The sequence below is a fragment of the Amphiura filiformis genome, chromosome 14 (assembly GCF_039555335.1).
Source record: "Amphiura filiformis chromosome 14, Afil_fr2py, whole genome shotgun sequence".
Taxonomy (NCBI): Eukaryota; Metazoa; Echinodermata; class Ophiuroidea; order Amphilepidida; family Amphiuridae; genus Amphiura; species Amphiura filiformis.
Genome location: NC_092641.1, coordinates 33,264,898 through 33,284,292, shown reverse-complemented (window position 1 = coordinate 33,284,292; position 19,395 = coordinate 33,264,898). Strand labels below are relative to the sequence as shown.

The following is a 19,395-nucleotide window of genomic DNA, read 5'->3' as shown; positions in this document are numbered from 1 at the left end:
AATTGATTTTAACCAATCCTCTGTAATGTTTAATAATGCAGAAGATGTTGAAAAACCTGGCCGAAAACCTGACTGGCTATCATGCAACATATCATTTGAGTTTAGAAAAGGGTAAATTTGGTCAAATACAGCACGCTCGATGATTTTTGATAAAATGGGAAGAATTGATATTGGCCTGTAATTACCTGGATCTGTATTATCACCACCTTTATAAACTGGGCAAATTCGGGCTTTCTTCCATCTGCATGGAAAGGTACCTGATTTAAGGGATAAATTAACAAGAAATGTCACAATAGGAGTAATTTCGATTGCTGACACCTTGAGTAACTTTGATGGAATATCATCAACACCAGTTGCTTTCTTATCGGAGAGTGTACATAGTTGATTTAAAACATAATCTTCATTAACATTATTAAATATAAAAAGCATATCATTATACAAATTATTTGTTTCATCATGATGGTTTTCAGTATTAACAACAGGAATCTTGTCAGCTATACTTGGTCCAACATTTGCAAAATATTCATTCAATACATTCGCAACATCTTTAGAATTTGTACATTCACCATGTTCAGTTTTAATACATCTAATATCGGTTTTCTTGTTTTTACCTGGTACAATATGCCTTATGTTAGCCCAAATTTCCTTAGAATCTTTAGTTTGAAGAGCATTTGTAAGATACATTCTTTTAGATTCTTTAATTAAGCAATTTACTCTATTTCTCAGCTTGCGAAAATCTTCCCAAAGAAGCAAACAATTTTCTTTGCTGGCGCGCTTCTTCATCTGGTCACGTTCGCGCATGGCTGCCAAAATATCATCAGTAAGCCAAGGGGAAGAATTTTTCTGCCGTATACGTTTCCTCTTTAACGGTGCATGCTTATTGGCAATTTCAAGAAAAATATTTTCAAAATTAGAAACAGCATCATCAATATTTGATTGATTAATAATATTACACCAATTTGTATTAGCAATATCCAGTCTAAACTTGTTTTCATCAAAATTTTTATATTTTCTATTCACACTGTACTTATGATTTTGGCTTTTCACCTTGTTCTCTTTACCCATAATTGTATACACACAGAAGTGATCACTCATGCTTGTAAGTGGCACTTTCCTTTTATAAATGATTATTTTCTCTGATTTTCAACTGAATGGGTGCAGGTAATATGGGACACATAGGAAATTGTGTGCATTGTCAATGCGAAAAGCAAAACTATTTAGAAAATTGAATTTTCTTGTAGAAATTTGCATTTAACATTCAAAATCATGTAACAAAAATGTTTTTAGAACAAAAGAGTGATTTTCTGAACTTTTGATTTTCACCATAGAGATAACACAGTGTCCCATATTACCTGCACATGCAGGTAATATGGGACACTTGACGATGACGTCATTTTGACGTCATAGCGTCCAAACAAACATAAAAACAAGGTAACATTGCCTGTTTTATTAATCTTAAAGGACAGGTTGTTCATCATAACAATCTCTTGTGGGCATATCTTCTTTAGTTTTTATGCAAATAAGCTAAACGTCCTTAATGGTCCCATATTACCTGCAGGTACCCTATATTACTTTGAAAAGCTAAAAGGTTGATCCAAGAAAAAGCTCGCGGGCCGAGCTGAAGCCTATAAAAATCGAATATCTTACACTAAATGACTGAATTTCAGGCCTAAGTTTAACACCAGGATTTAAAAAAAATGAGTATCAAGCATTATAGTTTTTCCAGCCATTTACTGAAAAAATGAAAATTATTGCTTTTCATTTGGCTGAGAAAAAAATTTTTACACTGAAAAGGTGTAACTCAAAATTTTGCTCATTTCAACACCAATTTCGATCGTTTGTATTGCCTCATTAAATGACTGAGTGAGCCTTGCAGAACAAAAGAATCGGTTGTGCAGGTAGCTGACTGAGTACTATTAAAATTAAAGCTAATTAAAATAATAATTTTATCATGTTTATGAGCTTTATTTTGTCTTGACTACCGTGACTTCTTTGAATCCTTTCATATTTTTTTAAAGCATGATCCGCACTATCTGGCTGGCGAAACCAAACTGAACAGTCTCTGTTACAAACACGGAGCGCGAACGGTGTGAGCGTGATATCGGTAAAATTATTGACGGCCAATCACGGAAAATGCGTAATGCGTAGGAGTGTTCATTTAGCAAGTGGCAGCTTTAAAGTTTTACCTCATAGCTGTGTTAAAACCCATACAACGTACATAAACAGCAATAGCTGCTGTACAGTCTTTGTTCGTTCTCTTTTACATCGTTGATTATCAAGGTAAAACGTGTTCCGGATTCATCATCAAAAATTATGAAATATTTCCCAGATTTACATTGTTTTGTGTGTTATTGAGTTCATGAATGATGAAAGTAGATATTTAACTAAGTAATCAGTGACATTTTAGTCCTAAATCGAGAAGTTCTGGTGGCGAAATAATGTAATATCTGCTTGGCATAACATCGCGATTAAAAATAATAATTCATGTATGTTCACGGGCGTCGAATTCAACAGCCCATGAGCCATGACCATGATGACCTGATCAATTCATGAATTTGTGGCAGGCATTGCAGGTTGCAGGGACACGGAGTCGCCATGGGTGGTCGTACACGCGTAGCCCGACGATACGCCGTCTGAAATAACATGTTTACCAGCTCTGACAATGACATTTTCATGATTTTCTATCATCATGCCATTATTCATGCTCATCATCCATGTCATCCTGTGTCACATGTCACCATGGCACACACATGCTGAAGACGACAGTGTCAGTGATGATGTGCATGCATGTTCTTGCAACAATTACAAAAATGCAATCATGATGATCATGCATACCCTGTGTAAAGATAGTCACTTGTGCTGAGCATGAAATTGGTCACTTATCGCTCACTGTTCAAAATGTGACATCTACACCAATTACAGTCCCCGAAACTGTCTACTTTTTAGCCGACCTCAATTCCGAAACATTTAGTGATAGTTAAAAATGCGATCCCCAACCCTTTGGTTACCTTTGGACGAATTTTTCGAGTCTCCGGAAGGAGTCTCCGTGTCTGAAATTCCCCGGTACAAACATCGAAAATGTCGCAATTCTCAGTTCTCGGTGATGATACTATATCCGCATCGCTGTTTTCATACATGAATATGCATATCTCTGACCCCTGTAAGGTCAAAAACGTGGCGTTGATTTCAACCAATCCGATCCGCCGCTTAATAAGCAGCTTGATACTGACGTCATATCTGAGGTGACCAGGAGGCAGGAGCTACCATTTTGGTAATCTGAACTCGCCTCGTGCGTTCTTTTGGTTCACATAAATCGAACAAAATTTTCAATAACGGGTAATAGTATGATTTCAATTTTTATTAATGAAGTTACTTGTAGTTTTGAGGAATGACAAAGTTGTTTTTGGAAACTTAGATGTTTGTTTCAACTGATGATGTAGGATCGCAAGGTGAGTGAATTCGTGAAGAGATTTGCTTGTTTGAGTGATAGTAGGATACGGGATGTAGGCTAGTCCTCTGTGTTTGACCGGCTCCGACGCCTCAATTCACAACGTCTCAATTCATACCTGCTTATTAGACAGCAATACTGCGTATTGCTGTATGGAACCAGATATAGATCATGCAAGCATTCCGTCGAAAATAGTGGTTTCAAAATCATGAAAATAAAAAGGAAATTGCGGCCAAGTGAAATAAATAATGTTCATCATGATCATAATAATAATTAATATCATCTAAACTTTCTCCAAACGTGTGGGAGGCTCTAATTAGTAGTGAATATGGTGGAAGCCGACAATAATGCTACTACGTTTTATCGTTTTTATTATCGTATCGTTTGAGAGGCAGGTCCTTCTTGTTCATAAAATGTTATTTTTCATATTGAATAGAATTGGGGAGATGGTCAGATCTAGTGCACCTTGTAAACTTGCATGACTTGTATGGCTTAAAATTCGGACCGCTCGCCATCAAGGCTCTGGCTAGCCTTCAAAAACTCTGCGTCCGATCGGACGCACAACTGTAAAACCTGGTCGGGAAATGTGCGTCACACAAAGCAAAGGTTTTGTGCGTCCGTACATGCATGTTTAATGTGTTGGGCAAGGGAATACAATTTTACAAAGTCAAAGCCCCAGATTGCTGGTATTGCATCGCATTACATCGCAGTTTTATGCAAATATTTGATTATTTCCTTTCAGATTCCTGATGAAATTTTAAAGATTTAAGTAAATATTATTGTCAATAACAAATTATGTTAAGGGGGTACTACACCCCTGTCCAATTTTGTGCCTATTTTTGCATTTTTCTCAAAAATTATAGCGCATTGGTGACAAGTAAGATATGTATATTATAGGGGCAAGGACTACAACTACTGCACTGGAAATTTTATTTCGCACAAACAGCAGTTGTGGAGTTGCAGTCAAAAATGAGGGAAAACCAGTATTTGATCAATAAATCAATAACTACTTGCCTTGAGTTGCTAAATTGTCAGTGCAGTAGTTGTAGTCCTTGCCCCTATAATATACACATGTTACCTGTCATCAATGCGCTATAATTTTTGAAAAAAATGCAAAAATAGGCACAAAATTGGGCAGGGGTGTAGTACCCCCTTAATGCAAACTTGCTGACAATCAAGGCTCCCGCTGCCAGACACATTTTTGTATTGCTGGAGGCCCGGGGGCACTAGTCATTGACAAGGCGAGGGGTATCATGCGTGGCCACCATGGAGTTTCAAAAAGCACCCTAAACAAGTATACGCAAGGACTGAAAATACACCCCTAAACAAGTATAACAAGTGTAATTTCCTACCCAGCCCTCGTATTAACCCACGGCATCGAAATAAGCCAGAATTTCTGAATGTTTGAGGGCCTTCGCAAATTTTTGTGGGCCCAAATTTGGGTCATTGGTTTTAACCTATGAACCCCACAAAAAGTGGCAAACATTGCCACAAATTTTATGCGGCCATTTGGGCCCGCCGGATGTGTCTTTTATGGGCCCTCACTGATTTTCGGGGCTGAGGGACCTTGGGCCCTCCTTATTTCGAGCCCTGCATTTTGCCATGGGTGCCCAACCCCACTGCCGTAATGCCCTCAAAATATGTTTTTTACCCATGGCAGTCACTTGCCGTGCCCTCTAATGAAGTTGCCGTCGGTGCCCCAGCCCTGCCCCTTCATCATAAAATCATCTATGTTTGTGTGTGTTTTCTTCACTTGAGAAATTGCCTTGGTTCCCTTCCCAAATTTTCAACAGTTGCCATGATGCCCCCTTGACAGTGTTCGAAATAAGCACATCCTCTTGTCCAAAAATCACTGGGGACAACCATATTGAGCTATGTACTTGTCCCCCTGACAACCACTATATATTACCTCCAAAAGTATGACACATTTTGGGGACAACCAAAATGTATTGAGGACAAGCAGAATTTATGCTTTAGTTATCCTCGGGATAACCTCCATATTTTCCTTATTTCGGACACTGCCTCTTTAAATATTACAAACTGCTGTGCTGCCTTGCCTTTTCAGTAAAAATCCAAGGCAATTATCAACTTGCCCTAAAAAAAGTTGCTGTGCCCCTTCAGATTCTTAATTCGAGGGCTGTTCCTACCCTAAACAAGTATTGGCATTTTTTTTACCCCCAAGGCCCCAAGCAAGAAAAACATTTATTTTCAACACCCTAAGCAAGTATTTCCATTAATACTACTTGAAGCCCATATTTTCATTGTTTTCTTAAGGGATCTAAAATGAGCGTTCATTGCGTTTTGACAGTATTTTTTGTGGGACATGAGAGCACCTCAGACCTATCGAATTGCATTCTGAATACGAAGCATGTCTTTCTGATATCAAATAATTTTCATTTTTGACAATCACAATATAATACAAATTTTATGACAAATTATAAAAATTTGATATTTTTCAAATTTTTGATATATAACAGTCCTCGAAGTAAATTATATAAATCTAATGATATATTCTTAAACTTAAAGTGTATGTAGCAGGGAGGAAAAGCCCGACGGTCAATTGAAAATTTTGACCTTTCATATTGAAGATATGGATTTTTTCCCAAAAAGACCTAATTTGTTTTGGTGTTTTGGGAAAAAAAATCCATATCTTCAATACGAAAGGTCAAAATTTTCAATTGATCGTCGGCTTTTCATCCCACCTACATATACACTTTAAGTATCAATCATCAGATTTATAAAGTTTACTTCAAGTACTGTTAAATATCAAAAATATCAATTTTTGGCTCTTAGCGGAGCTAGTGAGCCTTAGTCATTGTAGTCAGTGAGGACTGTATTTTTGCTACAAATTTTGGCCACTTGCGTTCTTGCTTTTTATGCTAAGGTTTCTTTTGTTAATGATATTTGGCTTTGAAATTACATTCCAAGGTTTGCTTAGTTATTTAGCAATCGATTGCACTCCTTTACAAGTGAATTTGGGGTGGGGAAAGTACTTATTTTGAAGTGAGAAAAGTCAAAAGTCGTCATGAGAAACAAGTCATTTCTATCGTTTTGCTTGGTTCCCTGTATGCGCTAGAGATTATTTTGGTCTGAGTAATTTAAGTTGTGATATCATGTTGGGTATTGACGGATTGCACTATTTTTCTTTGGGAAAGTGACCTTTTATCATGAATTTTTGCGGTGATCTCACATGGATAGAAACGTGATTGGATGATTCCTTTGTCCAGATTGTTTATTGAGTTCTCGGGAGTTTTGTTACCATGGGACAACACTTCAAAATATTTAGAGACCAGCGGCGTAGTAATTTAATTAAATGAACGCTAAATAACCAAAAAAAAAAAAAAAATTCAGCCCGAATCGCAGGTCAAATAATCGAAAAGTCGCCCAATTTTTTTCTTTACCCTTTGTATTCTATGGGGCAGGAAATTGTCCCGGGAAAATCTTCAAAAGTCGCCTAATTGGGTTACAAATCGCGGGTTTGACAACCCTGAAAACAACGTCTCGACAGCGAAGGTCACATCTGGCTATTCATTATCATTGTTTGTCTGGCACGCTTTCTACAGCGTGGGTTGGGAATTCTGAAAATCTGTAAAAATTACAATTTTGCGGAATATAGGGTGGGTTTCTAAAAAGCGTGTGAGCAATATATAATTATATTTAAAAGCGTAGGGGTAACGCTACCAATTGAAAAAAAAATATAATAAAGTAATTTGATGATCTGTTGAAAAACATTCATATTTTCTTCATAAATCTGGAAAGAAAATGTCAAAAATTAATTTGCTGATGTTTTCAATTCATACGACGTCACCTGTAGTAGAATCGACGCGCCGTGAGTTTTATGAATGAGTATAATTTTCAGTCTCTACATCAGCCGCTTTGGCCCGCTCGCTCACACTAGAAGTGGAGCGATCCGAACCACAGCGGCCGTGTAGAGAGTATAGACTGACGTATTCATGTATTCAGGATCTCACAGGTATCTCAGCCTTTTGCCCATTTGCCCATGTGTTACTTTATGATAAACAATCTGAAGTCGTATCTTTTCGATGCAGTTGCAGTGATGCAGTTTTGCCAACATTTAATATGTCGCAAATGTTTCAGATGAATAAGAAAATCATGAGTGTTTGATAGATGAGGATAAATTCTGCATCAATTCGGATTCTGAAATGGATTGATGGCGCAGATAATGATAAAATGGACCCGAAGTGACTGTATGAAACGCCGATGTTCAGTCTTCCGAATTTGATAAAGTAATGCTGTAAACAATCTAAAGTCGTATCTTTTCGAAAGATGATTGCAGTTTTGCCAATATTATGTCGCAAATGTTTCAGATGAATAAGAAAATCATGAGTGTTTGATAGATGAGGATAAATTCTGCATCAATTTGGATTCTGAAATGGATTGATGGCGCAGATAGTGATAAATGGACCCGGAAGTGACTGTATAAAACGGCGATAGCGCCGATGTTCAGTCTTCCGAATTTGATAAAGTAATGCTGTAAGCTTTGGTCACAAACACTGCATAAGGGTGGGGGTTCAATTTTTGATAAAAAGGGTGTCTGTCTAAAAGTGTGGGGAAATATAAATGGAGGGGTTTGACCCCTGACAAACGCTCGAAATTTGTAGCTGCTACAACTGATCATCACTATTTAATTCACTAGAATCTGTTTGTTTGTCTGTGTCTGCCTCTTCTCTCAGAGACTAGTGTAGTAGTAGCTCGTTCACGTAGTGATTCCGTTGTCCCACTGGCCTACAAAACTTAGATTGCATGGCGATCGGAGTGTTATCGTCAGAGCACTAGCATAGTAGGGGAAGCATGTTCCTCAAACTTGGTGGGTGGATGCATCTTTAGTACAACAAGTCACACATACAATATTTTCTCAATTCGGATTTTATCCTTTCTGGGTATGACTGATTTTGTTACCGTAAAATTTGTGTCAATTCCCGATATCACATAATAGTACCGTACACTATAAATGCACCACATTTTGTAGGCTCCAATTGCTGATTACATAAATGAGAACAACTGGTAACCAGCGGCACTGTGCAGTACCGGTCTGTTATTCAATTGCGTTGTGTGTGGGTTATGTGTATTTTATGTGTAAAATGCCTATGCGGTGCGTGATCCACCAAAAAACAAAATCATCGATATAGATCCCTGGTACTAGGTGCATCTTGACCCCAGCATAAGTTTGTATTGGTTAGTGGGTCAAGGTCACCTGAGGCCATCCAGGGGTCATCTGAGGTCAAATTTGCAAAAACTGTTGTAGGGGCATGAAACCGTGGGTACAGTCAACATTTGGAGTCAAATTTCGGGAAGGTCATCCGGGGTCACACAGGGGTCATCTGAGGTCAAATTACTAAAAACTCGTATGGGCATGAAACTTGGTGGGTACAGTCAACATTTAAAGTCAAATTTTGGGAAGATACTAAAATTGTCGTATGGGCATGAAACTAGGTGGGTACAGTCAACATTTGGAGTCAAATTTTGGGAAGGTCATTTTGAGGTCATCCGGGGTCACCTGAGGTCAAATTACTAAAAACTGTCGTATGGACATGAAACTTGGTGGGTACAGTCAACATTTGGAATCAACATTTTGGGAAGGTCATTTTGGGGTCACCCAGGGGTCATCTGAGGTCATATTACTAAAAAACTGTTGTATGAACATGAAACTGGATACAGTCAACATTTGGAGCCAAATTTTGTGGGGTCGCATGTTCCTCGAACTTGGTGGGTGCATCTTGACCCCAGGCAGAACAAGTTTGTATTGGTTAGTGGGTCAAGGTCACCTGAGGTCATCCAGGGTCATCTGAGGTCAAATTAGCAAAAACTGTCATATGGGCATGAAACTTGGTGGGTACAGTCAACATTTGGAGTCAAATTTTTGGAAGGTCATTTCAGGGTCAACCGGTGTCACCCAGGGGTCATCTGAGGTAAAATTGCTAAAAAATGTTGTATGGGCATTGGTGGGCACGGCCAACATTTGGAGCCTAATTTTGTAGGGTCGCACAGAACAAGTTTGTATTGGATAGTGGGTCACGGTCACCAGAGGTCATCCAGGGGTCATCTGAAGTCAAATTAGCAAAAACTGTCGTATGGGCATGAAACTTGGTGGGTACAGTCAACATTTAGAACCAAATTTTTGGAAGCTCATTTCGGAGTCAGCCAGGGGTCACCTGAGGTCAAATTACTAAAAACTGTCGTATGGGCATGAAACTTGGTGGGTACAGTCAACATTTGAAGTCAAATTTTTTCTGAGGTCACCATTTAGAGCAAAATTTTTGGGAGGTCATTTCGGGGTCGTCTGAGGTCAATTAAGATGAATTCTAATAGTTGCCAAGGCTTTCTATAGTTGTTGAAAGCTTCAAATACTTAAAAAAGGGGATTTTAAAATTTTGCAGAACAAATTATTCTTGCTGGTTCAGTAGTAATTTGCACAATAATGAATTATTTTCAGATTTTGCAACTAATAGTAATGCGGCAAAAAATAATAATGCGGAGGAGGAAGATTGACCACCGCATCGAGTTTCAAGGACCGTATTGAATATTTGTGGGGAATTTTTTCAAACTGAAGGTTTAAAAAAATTGACCGACCTACCAACCTGTTGCGCATTCGACTCCAAGAACAATTGCTTTCCCACAAAAAAGCGTGAGAGCCACAGCGCCATTGGTGCTCTTGTTAATGATTTGCCATAAAATGTGTATTAAATTGCGAATTTCAAAAAATCAAAATTATTTGATATCAGAATGACATTCTTCGTATTCAGAATGCAATTCGATATGTCTGATGTGCTCAAATGTCCCAAAATAAATACTGTCCAAACGTTCATACCCCAGCCCTTAAACTCAGAATGGCTCGGAGATTGAAACCGTGATACTACCAGGGAAGAATAGGACCGATTTTAAAATTCCATAATAAATGTTACATTATTTAACCTGATATAGGACCAGAGAGCCTGTGAAGGGGAATTAAATGGAAAAGAAAAATGACAAAACTGTAAAATAAACAACAAACAATGAAGAAAAGAAAATAGAGAAAAAATACATCAATTTTGAAGGCCCTATTTTTTATAGTTTTTACGATTGATTCTCCATCCTCTGAATATTATTATAGTCCTACATGTACAAATCATGTTTCAAATTTAGACGAAAATCATGAAATAGTGGTCAGATTTTTTATTTTTTTATAGGCCTATTGCAAACAGTGAAAACTTATTTTAAAAGCTTAAAATTACAACAATTCGGAAAGGAATCAGATGAATAATCGTGGTATCATTTCATAAGTTGGATTAAGTATATGGATGAAAATCAGTCGGTAAACACTAAACAGCGATTGATGCATGGTGCTCAATCAGTTCAGCCAAGATTGCAGGATTCATGTATGAGTGATGCAGAATTTTGATACCAATCCAAAAACGTATTTTGTGTCCATTCTGCACCATATCCATCTTACCTTTTATTCGTTTGATGTTTATTTAAAAGTTTCAAATTTGTTTAAAAAAAAATTAAGATCACTTATTGTGACAAAAATCTGATGTTTTTGACGATAATAAATGCACCGATGAGTTGATTTATTTATGAGTTTTTATTTGGGCACAGGCATTTTGGATATGAGGTCAACGATCCTCACCCGTAGATTTGTGGTTAAATAATTGTATACAATATGAAAATTAGCTTGAATTTTGTATTTTTATCCATAAATACAAGATAGAAAATTCAAATAATGGTAACCATTTTCAAATGAAATTAGAAAGGAGAAAACTGTTCTTAGAAATTTATAAAGGAGAATTAAAACTCTGCCATTAAAATCAAAGTGTCCACATTTGTCTAGTGCTGTCGTCTGCACCGTTTTTTAATGTCGACATGTCGAAATAATTTGTATACCGACGTCGACAATGTGTCAACATCAAAAAAAAAATCCTAAAAAAAAAAAAAATGCATGTGTACTAGTGCCGTCAATGACATGCCTTATGTCCACATCGGCACATATCCCGACATTTCCTTTTTATTTTATTATATCTTTTATATTAAGCCTTTTGTGGATGTAAGGTATTTTGCAACAAAATAAATGTACCCCTTTTCTATAAACCACCTTTGCAATCATATTTGAGCCTATTTGTTTGCACTGCTTCATGTAACTTGACTAATGCTTTCAAAATCAAAAAGAAAAATTAGAATTATCTCATTTACTTTTTTAGTTATGAATTTTTAATTAAATTCGAGAAAATGGCATTTTTTGAGTATTTCCGAAGCTACACCTTTTGTTAATTAAAATGTTTTTTTCAAAAATAGTGACCCAAAAACAGTTCCCTTTGGTTTTAATAGGTAAAGAACATTCCATGCTACTAATATACATCAAAAAATTAAAACAAAACAATTCTATATTCATTTTATGTCCAGATTTCGAAATTCCCTAAGATTTCCCAAACGGAAATATACAATATCTCAGAAGGGAATTTAAAGGGCATTTCGTGATCCACAGCCTCATCCCCCACTTTTCTCAAAAAAGTTGAGATTTTTATATCACTGGAAACCTCTGGCTACATAATGTTTATGTACAAAATATTTCTTGCAGATTAATTCGTTTTGCAAAGATATCGTGAAATTTGAATTTCGTTCTGGTGCACCAGAACGAAATTACAACGCATTGTCTATGGAGCAGTGTAATACACATAATCATGCATAACTCGCAAACGCAAAATCGGAATCAACTGAAATTTTGGGAATAGGCTTTTTTCGTGGATATGTACTGAAAATGTCATAAAAAGAGGATGCTAGGATCACGAAACACTCCTGTAAATCTGTTATTTCAGAGTATCTCAAGATACTATTGAGTGTGATTCGAGAATTAACCCCTTTTTTCATGAAAATACCGACTGAGCCAAAGGCGATGTTTAATATTTACTGACAAATGCGGTATATCAAACAAAAATAAACCATCCAATATTATGGTATTATCACTTACAATGCCAAGCAACACAATGAAAAATTGGTATACAAAATGGTATTGCCGAAATTTTCATATTATAACTCTTACTAACGCCAAAGGCACTTTTCATTCACGGTTTCACTTTTTCAACTGGGAGAGAATGCTTGAATGAACCAGTACAAATGTTGAAAGCACTTAGTTGAACCAGAGAAGATGAGAAATTCTCATCTTCTCTGGTTGAACGAATCAATTTGCCAATAGAGGTTATCCACTTTTAAACTCATGTGTGACTTTTAACAGAAGGCACTGGTTCCTGTAGTATTCCTCATACAAAGTCAATGCACGACCTCAGAGTTGCTGGCATGACTTTGGTGAGCTATTTTGAAACAGTCATGGTTTACAAATGCAGGTACTTCTTTTCAAAGTCCAAAACAAGGTATAACAGTCACTGATAGGATATGCAGCTTATAGAATACAGATAATCTCTATACAAATTGTGTGTCAGGAGACGGAGACTCGGGTAGCTTATTGAGAACACACAGTTGGTCATTTCTAAAACTAATTTTTTTTAAGCACTTCAATGGTTGAACAAACGGTTACAAACCAATGGCAAAACAAGTCTGTGTCAAGTTGCTTTATAACACCCGCTTGAGAACACACGATTGTTGGTAATTTCTAAACCTAAATTTATACTTGCTTTTGCAAAAAAGCTGATCAGTGTACAAAATTGTCGCTGTATTTGTATATTGATTAATTGGACCCCCAGGGGCCTACCACTGCTCTGGGCTCAGAAAATATTGCAAATAGCTTTCCAAGTTCTCAGAAAGGAAATTATTTCTCAATGCCCTAAATTAGCATAATCATTAGCCCATTATGATACTTATTTTGATCATACTATCGTCATAAAAAAATCCTCAAAATGAAGGGCGGGAAATTGGAAGCTTTCTCAACACAGTTTTTCGATGTTGGGAGTCCAAATGTTGTGACATGCTGCCAAAGAAAAATGAAACAATGAGAAAAGTCACAACACTTGTTATCAACAAAATCTGTACCCTAACAGTGAGCACTCGATTTTATACAGTGGTTGCTTAACCAAGTCACCAAAGTCTAGTGAATCCTTTTATCTTTTTGATGGCCGAGGAGAACACGGCCCGATTTGAGTTGAATCGGCATGTTGATAATCCTATGAAAAATAATATGAATGAAAAACACTGCATTACGGTATAGAACAAAATTCACCGTATGTAAATGCTAAATATTTCCATGTTGTTTTCCATTTTCTAAAAGTAACCACTCTAGGGAAATCCAATTATTTTATATTAAAAAACACTGAAAAAAGTCATAGTATGTTTCTATCTAGAAGCACTGAATCCAAAATGGTGATTAATTTGCAAAATCAGCAGAAAGTCATTAATGAATAAGCTGAAATTTTGCACGATGTTGCAAAACTCCATTTTCTGTGACATTTCTCCATTTAACGGTTTCTCCATTTTCCGTAAAATGGAGAACTTCAGGCGATATGTTATTATCCTCACTGACAGGATACTGTTTTTTCATCACATTTATCTAAATTTATGTTTTTGTACAGATGCCTGGTGGTTGCACAGTTAAGGACGTTGACCAACACGAGTATGTGAAGGCTCTGGCTGCCTTTTTCAAAAAGTAAGTTTACTTTTAAAATGCATGTGGAATACAAATTTGCTAATGAGGTTGAAACCATAAACACGACCCCAAAAGGAGATGTACACTTGTTTGGGTGATCATAGTTCCGAACACGATTGATTTAGTACATTAATTCAATATGAATGTGCCGAGAATAATGTTAGCTGTAGTTTATACCTTGTGTAAAAATAATTCAAGATCATCCAGATCGGGGTTTACTTGAACGCACACAAATCACACATATTCGTATGCATTCACACACTTTCTATACCCTTTCAAATGCAAAGTGAGAAGTCCAACATGTACAAAATCTGGAAAACGTATATGTTCATATACATTCAATGATTCGAAAAAACCCAATATTTTTATCTGGTCGTGTATGATTGACGTCGAATATACCCTTATTATGAGAATGAACCATGGGATTATGGCTGTAGCTAGATGTGGCGCAAGTCAGAAGTAATAATTAGTAGCGAACATTTTTTGGTTAGCATCCCCCCATTCACTTGATAGATTCTTGAGGGTCCTGGCAAAAAACCATTTGGGCTAATATTCAGTGAAATCATCAGAAGGATAAGAGGGATGTCACTGTAGAGTTTTGGTATGTGCATGCATGTTTTTGAAAATAATGAAAGTTTGGCAAAAAATTAAATTTGAAGCAGACGGCCAATCAGAAAATAATATTTCATTTCAATCATTTTTTTTCTTCACAGGTCAGGCAAATTGAAAGTACCAGAATGGGTAGACATAGTCAAGACTGGTAGACACAAGGAGCTGGCTCCATTCGACAGCGACTGGTACTACATCCGTGCCGCATCTGTTGCTAGGCATTTGTACCTCCGTGGAGGCGTTGGTGTAAATTCCATCACAAAGATTTATGGAGGTGGGTTGTCAAGAATTTATCTTGGAATTGCTGCATTTCCTTTAATAGATGCCCCCTCTCTTATCTCTCTCAAATTTTGTTTCCATTAAAAAGTGAACGAAATACAAATGATTATGCTTAAGCGGGTACTACACCCCTGGCCAATTCTGTGCCTATTTATGCATTTTTCTCAAAAATTACAGCACATAGGTGACAAGTAAGATATGTATATTATAGGGCAAGGACTTGAACTACTGTACTGAAAATTAGTAGTTATTGATTTATTGATCAAATATTGGTTTCCCTCATTTTTGACTGTAACTCCACAACTGTTGTCTGTGCCGAAATAAAATGTCCAGTGCAGTAGTTGTAGTCCTTGCCCCTATAATATACATATCTTACTTGTCCCCAATGCGCTACAATTTTGAGAAAAATGCAAAATAGGCACAAAATTGAACAGGGTGTAGTACTTTTAAAGTCCATCACAATCATTAAATTGCATCATAGGGTGAAATTTAAAGTTTTTCTACCAGGACTCACGTTGGGCTTATAGGACTTGCTTTTTTTTCATGTTTAGGGAATTTAAAATATTGAGAAACACTATCTAGAAACACCATCACTGAATACAAGATGGTGGTCGTGCTGGAGATAAGACAATTACATTATGTAAACAAGCTAACAAGGCAAAATACTGCCATTATGACCTGAAGGCAAATAACAAGGAAGCTTAGCAAAATATTAAGAGTTGCCAGTACATTTCATTTCATTTCATTTCATTTTATTAAAAAAAGCATTGTGGCCCTAAGGCAAAATTGAGCAATTTTTACATTAATTAAAAGACATCAAAATATTACAAAGTTACATTTACAAATTACAAAATATATAAACAACAAATTTAAATTCAAATAATGCAAGGTAAAAGATGAAAAATATTGCACATATAAAGCATAAATGGATATTGCCACAAAAACATCAGCATGCAGGTGTGAGTCGGTTCCTGGAGTCGGTGTGGGTGGAAAAAGGGTACACAGGTGAAGGGTGCATGAGTGCACGCATGGCGCATGCAGATGCACACTCAACGGCATGCCAGCACACATGGTCCCTTCATCTCTGAACACATACAACACCCAACCACCACAGAAAAACAGCCACTCACACCTGCACAATATACTCACACACACACATACATGTACCTAATTTACACCACACCATTTTATTTGAAAGAATGTTGGAAATGACCAATATTTTGAGTGAAAATGATTTGTTCACAGTTACCATTTAGTATTTTTTATATATCTTAAGTATGGTTTGAAGGGCTGTAGCTTTTGAATAAAATGCATTGCCTGATTCTGTAACAGTAACAGGCGTGGAACAAGGCCTGTTTTTCATCTTTGATTACATCCATAAAAAACATTAATATTGTTAATTTCAACTTCTAATTCATTGCCAAATTGTGGTAGAATCATCTATGTAAGATCTATCATGTATGTAAGATCTATCATGTAACTCATACTTTTGCATGGAAAATGCACTCATAAAGTATGCCATTTCGCATTGACAATGTTCCGATAACCATGTGCAGTGTAACGTGTTTGGTATTTTGAACCCAAAAGTGAGTTGGATTTTGCCCTGATGGTTACATAGTATTTTTTTTCCATTCAGTTTTCCAGACTTGTCTAGAGATTCACAATTTTTCCATCCATGAGGGAAATACAAGCATGTACCTGTACATTGTACCATGATGCGTGACAGATTTCAGACTCCCTAATCTACCAATTTTAATTGTTGTACATACATGTCGCAAAGTATTAAACGTCTTTATTTGTTTGACAGGTCGCCAGCGCCGTGGTCTTAGACCACCCCATTACTGCAGAGGATCATCGTCAGTAGCCCGCAAAGTGCTCCAATCTCTAGAACATTTGAAGGTCATTGAAAAGGATGGAAACTGGTAAGTCATTGTTTCAACTACCGTGTAGTCCAAATTTTTGCTGGATGTTTTTCTGTTTCAACAGATGTAGTGACAGTTTTTCTTTGCCAGAGTTTTGCAGCAGCTACAATTTTTTGCAGCGTCTTCTGCTGCAGCAAAACTTGATCAGAAATACAAAGCTGAGAACCAACGGAAGATGTGGAAATCAAGGGTGTCCTTTAAAGCCAGTTATATATACCTGGTCAATGTTTTCTGTTTTGACACGTGCAGCATTTCAGTTGTCTGCCCTTTTTTTGGTTCTCGGCGGCCATTTGCTGTTCTTCACTGCCCTTGTCAGTTGAAGTAATCAGCATTGTTGGGGGATTTGTTCTTCACGTTTTCTCACTTTTAAAGAGGAAAATGCATATGTCATTGCAATAAAAGACACTAAAAGCCTCTGACTATATACTTACAAAGTAAAAAGTATGTTGCTTTTGTTTTTTCTTGCAGCGGAAGGAGGTTGACAAGCCAAGGACAGAGGGACTTAGACAGAATTGCAGCACAAGTAATGGTAAGGCTATCAGTCATTCTGTACCTAATTAGGTCCCTAGGTACTTAGTGTTAAAATGGTAATTTTCGTGTAGTTATTTTCTTGATTTTGAGGTTTTTGAAAATTGCATTTGGCAGAATTTATGTCAAGTTAATGTAACAAAATTGTGTTTTGTTCTTTTCCTACATGCAAGCCCACTTGCCATATTGCAGGGGGGAGGGGGCTAATCAAAATTATTAAATCAAAAGTCATAATTGGGATGAACAAAAAAATGCAGTGTACCTGAAGTCAAAGTAATTCAAAACTGGAAGGTAATTTAATGTAGACAATTTACAGAATTTAGATGGAGATGTTATGTATTACAGGTAAGGGGCACTTGCACAGTTGTCACTTTAAAATGTACATGTAGGGGTGCTTATTTGGGGAGGGGGCACAAATTAGGTAGAAGGCAGGAAAGGGATTACAAGAAGGCCGAATGTCACAGTGATTTCCATGATTGACCTCTGATATGCCAAATTGGTAGCCACAATGCAGGGTACTGCAATGTAATGCGCATAAGCTCAAATTGTACATAGTATTGTATATACCATGATCCACCAGCCACAAGATTTTGGTGTCCCTCTTTACAATAGTTTGTTGTATCTCACTTTCTGCTTTTGTTTTGTATTTTGTCACAATAGGTCAAGGCCAAGCAAGGTCAACAGCAGCATGAATAGATGTGATGTCAGTTCTAATCCTGTTACTATAACATAGCCACGATGAGACTATTCTGTGTACAACTTACTACCACCAAAATGTTGCGAAGAGAACTTGTGAGAGTGACATTGGTTGATTCCAAAATGCAACTTACGAAGTGAATGTAATCTTAGTTGAAAGATACAAAACCGTACTGATATGATATGGGGAATGGAACAAAACTACAAGATTCATATTTCTTGTGACGGAGTGCTTAAAAACCATGATGAAACTTCAAGCTAGCAAACCAACAAAACAAGCTTATCAGTAAAATGATGATATTAAGGTTGATATGTGTAGTGCAGGGAATATCTCATAGATGTGTATGTTATGTGGCATAATTGGAATATAATGTAATAAAACATATCATGGAAATATTCTGTGTATTGTTAAATTTGTAGTGTGTCATATTTGTGTGAATTCAGCTGTAAGATATTCCAGATGAGATTTTTTAGGGGACAAACCAAAAGTTTGATAACTGGATGGGTTTGATTACTGGGACGGGGGTCAAAAAGTCTGATTAAAATAGTTTAAATATCTGTCAAAGTTGATCTTTTGGGTTGGAATTTTAAACATTTCATACATACATTTCATAGAGGTCAGCCTTCAAACGAAGGTACTTTAGTTTGTAGGGTGTCATAGTTTTATCCCCGGTTTTATCCTATTTATTACAGGACTCGACAAATCACGATGGCAATACACATAAATGTATAATGTCGCTCAAAATTAACTTATATTGCGGCATGCTTAAAAACGCATACAAATCATGCATTTAGGCACGGATTAAGCACAGTGGGCTATAGACCTTTTTCCCTCTTTCCCAGCATGCACTATTCCAGGGGGATATGAGTGTCGCAAAATACATCATCTCCCCGGGGGAGTACAGAGTTATGTTCATTACATTCTGGAATATGGACATTTTGGCTGGTGCCTTCATCACAAAAAGGAATCCCCGATAATCATGATAATGGCGCATGATAATTAATACCTTTCGGGGCAAAAAGCAACATTTCTATGCCTTATTGACATGGGTGTCGTCGCCAAAGAAAGTTTCCTGTTATTGAAACCTAACTTTGTATACATTTTATAGACCTAATGGAGAAAAACTAATGACGGGACACGCAGTGATATTTTGTCGGCGTCCGTTTCACTTTTTTTCGGAGATGAAAATAAAATGTAAACAAAATCTCTTACACAGATGTTCTGCATCGCTCCGTAACTGCATCACTCATGTATTCAATAATTGCATAATTAGTAACATCGATGGCCTTTACGATAATCCGCATATATGGAATCAGTATGCCCA

The 19,395-nt window shown here is 36.8% G+C and overlaps 1 protein-coding gene across 1 annotated transcript; it reads left to right on the top strand.

The window, feature by feature from the left end:
* The first annotated feature begins 2,219 nt into the window (after positions 1 to 2,219).
* LOC140169991 (small ribosomal subunit protein eS19-like) lies at positions 2,220 to 18,464 on the top strand. The gene is made up of 6 exons (XM_072193305.1): positions 2,220 to 2,280; positions 13,963 to 14,036; positions 14,750 to 14,919; positions 16,732 to 16,846; positions 17,315 to 17,375; positions 18,035 to 18,464. The coding sequence occupies exons 2-6, from the start codon at positions 13,963 to 13,965 to the stop codon at positions 18,068 to 18,070; spliced, it is 456 nt and encodes a 151-aa protein (XP_072049406.1). The 5' UTR covers positions 2,220 to 2,280; the 3' UTR covers positions 18,071 to 18,464.
* The last annotated feature ends 931 nt before the right edge of the window (positions 18,465 to 19,395 follow it).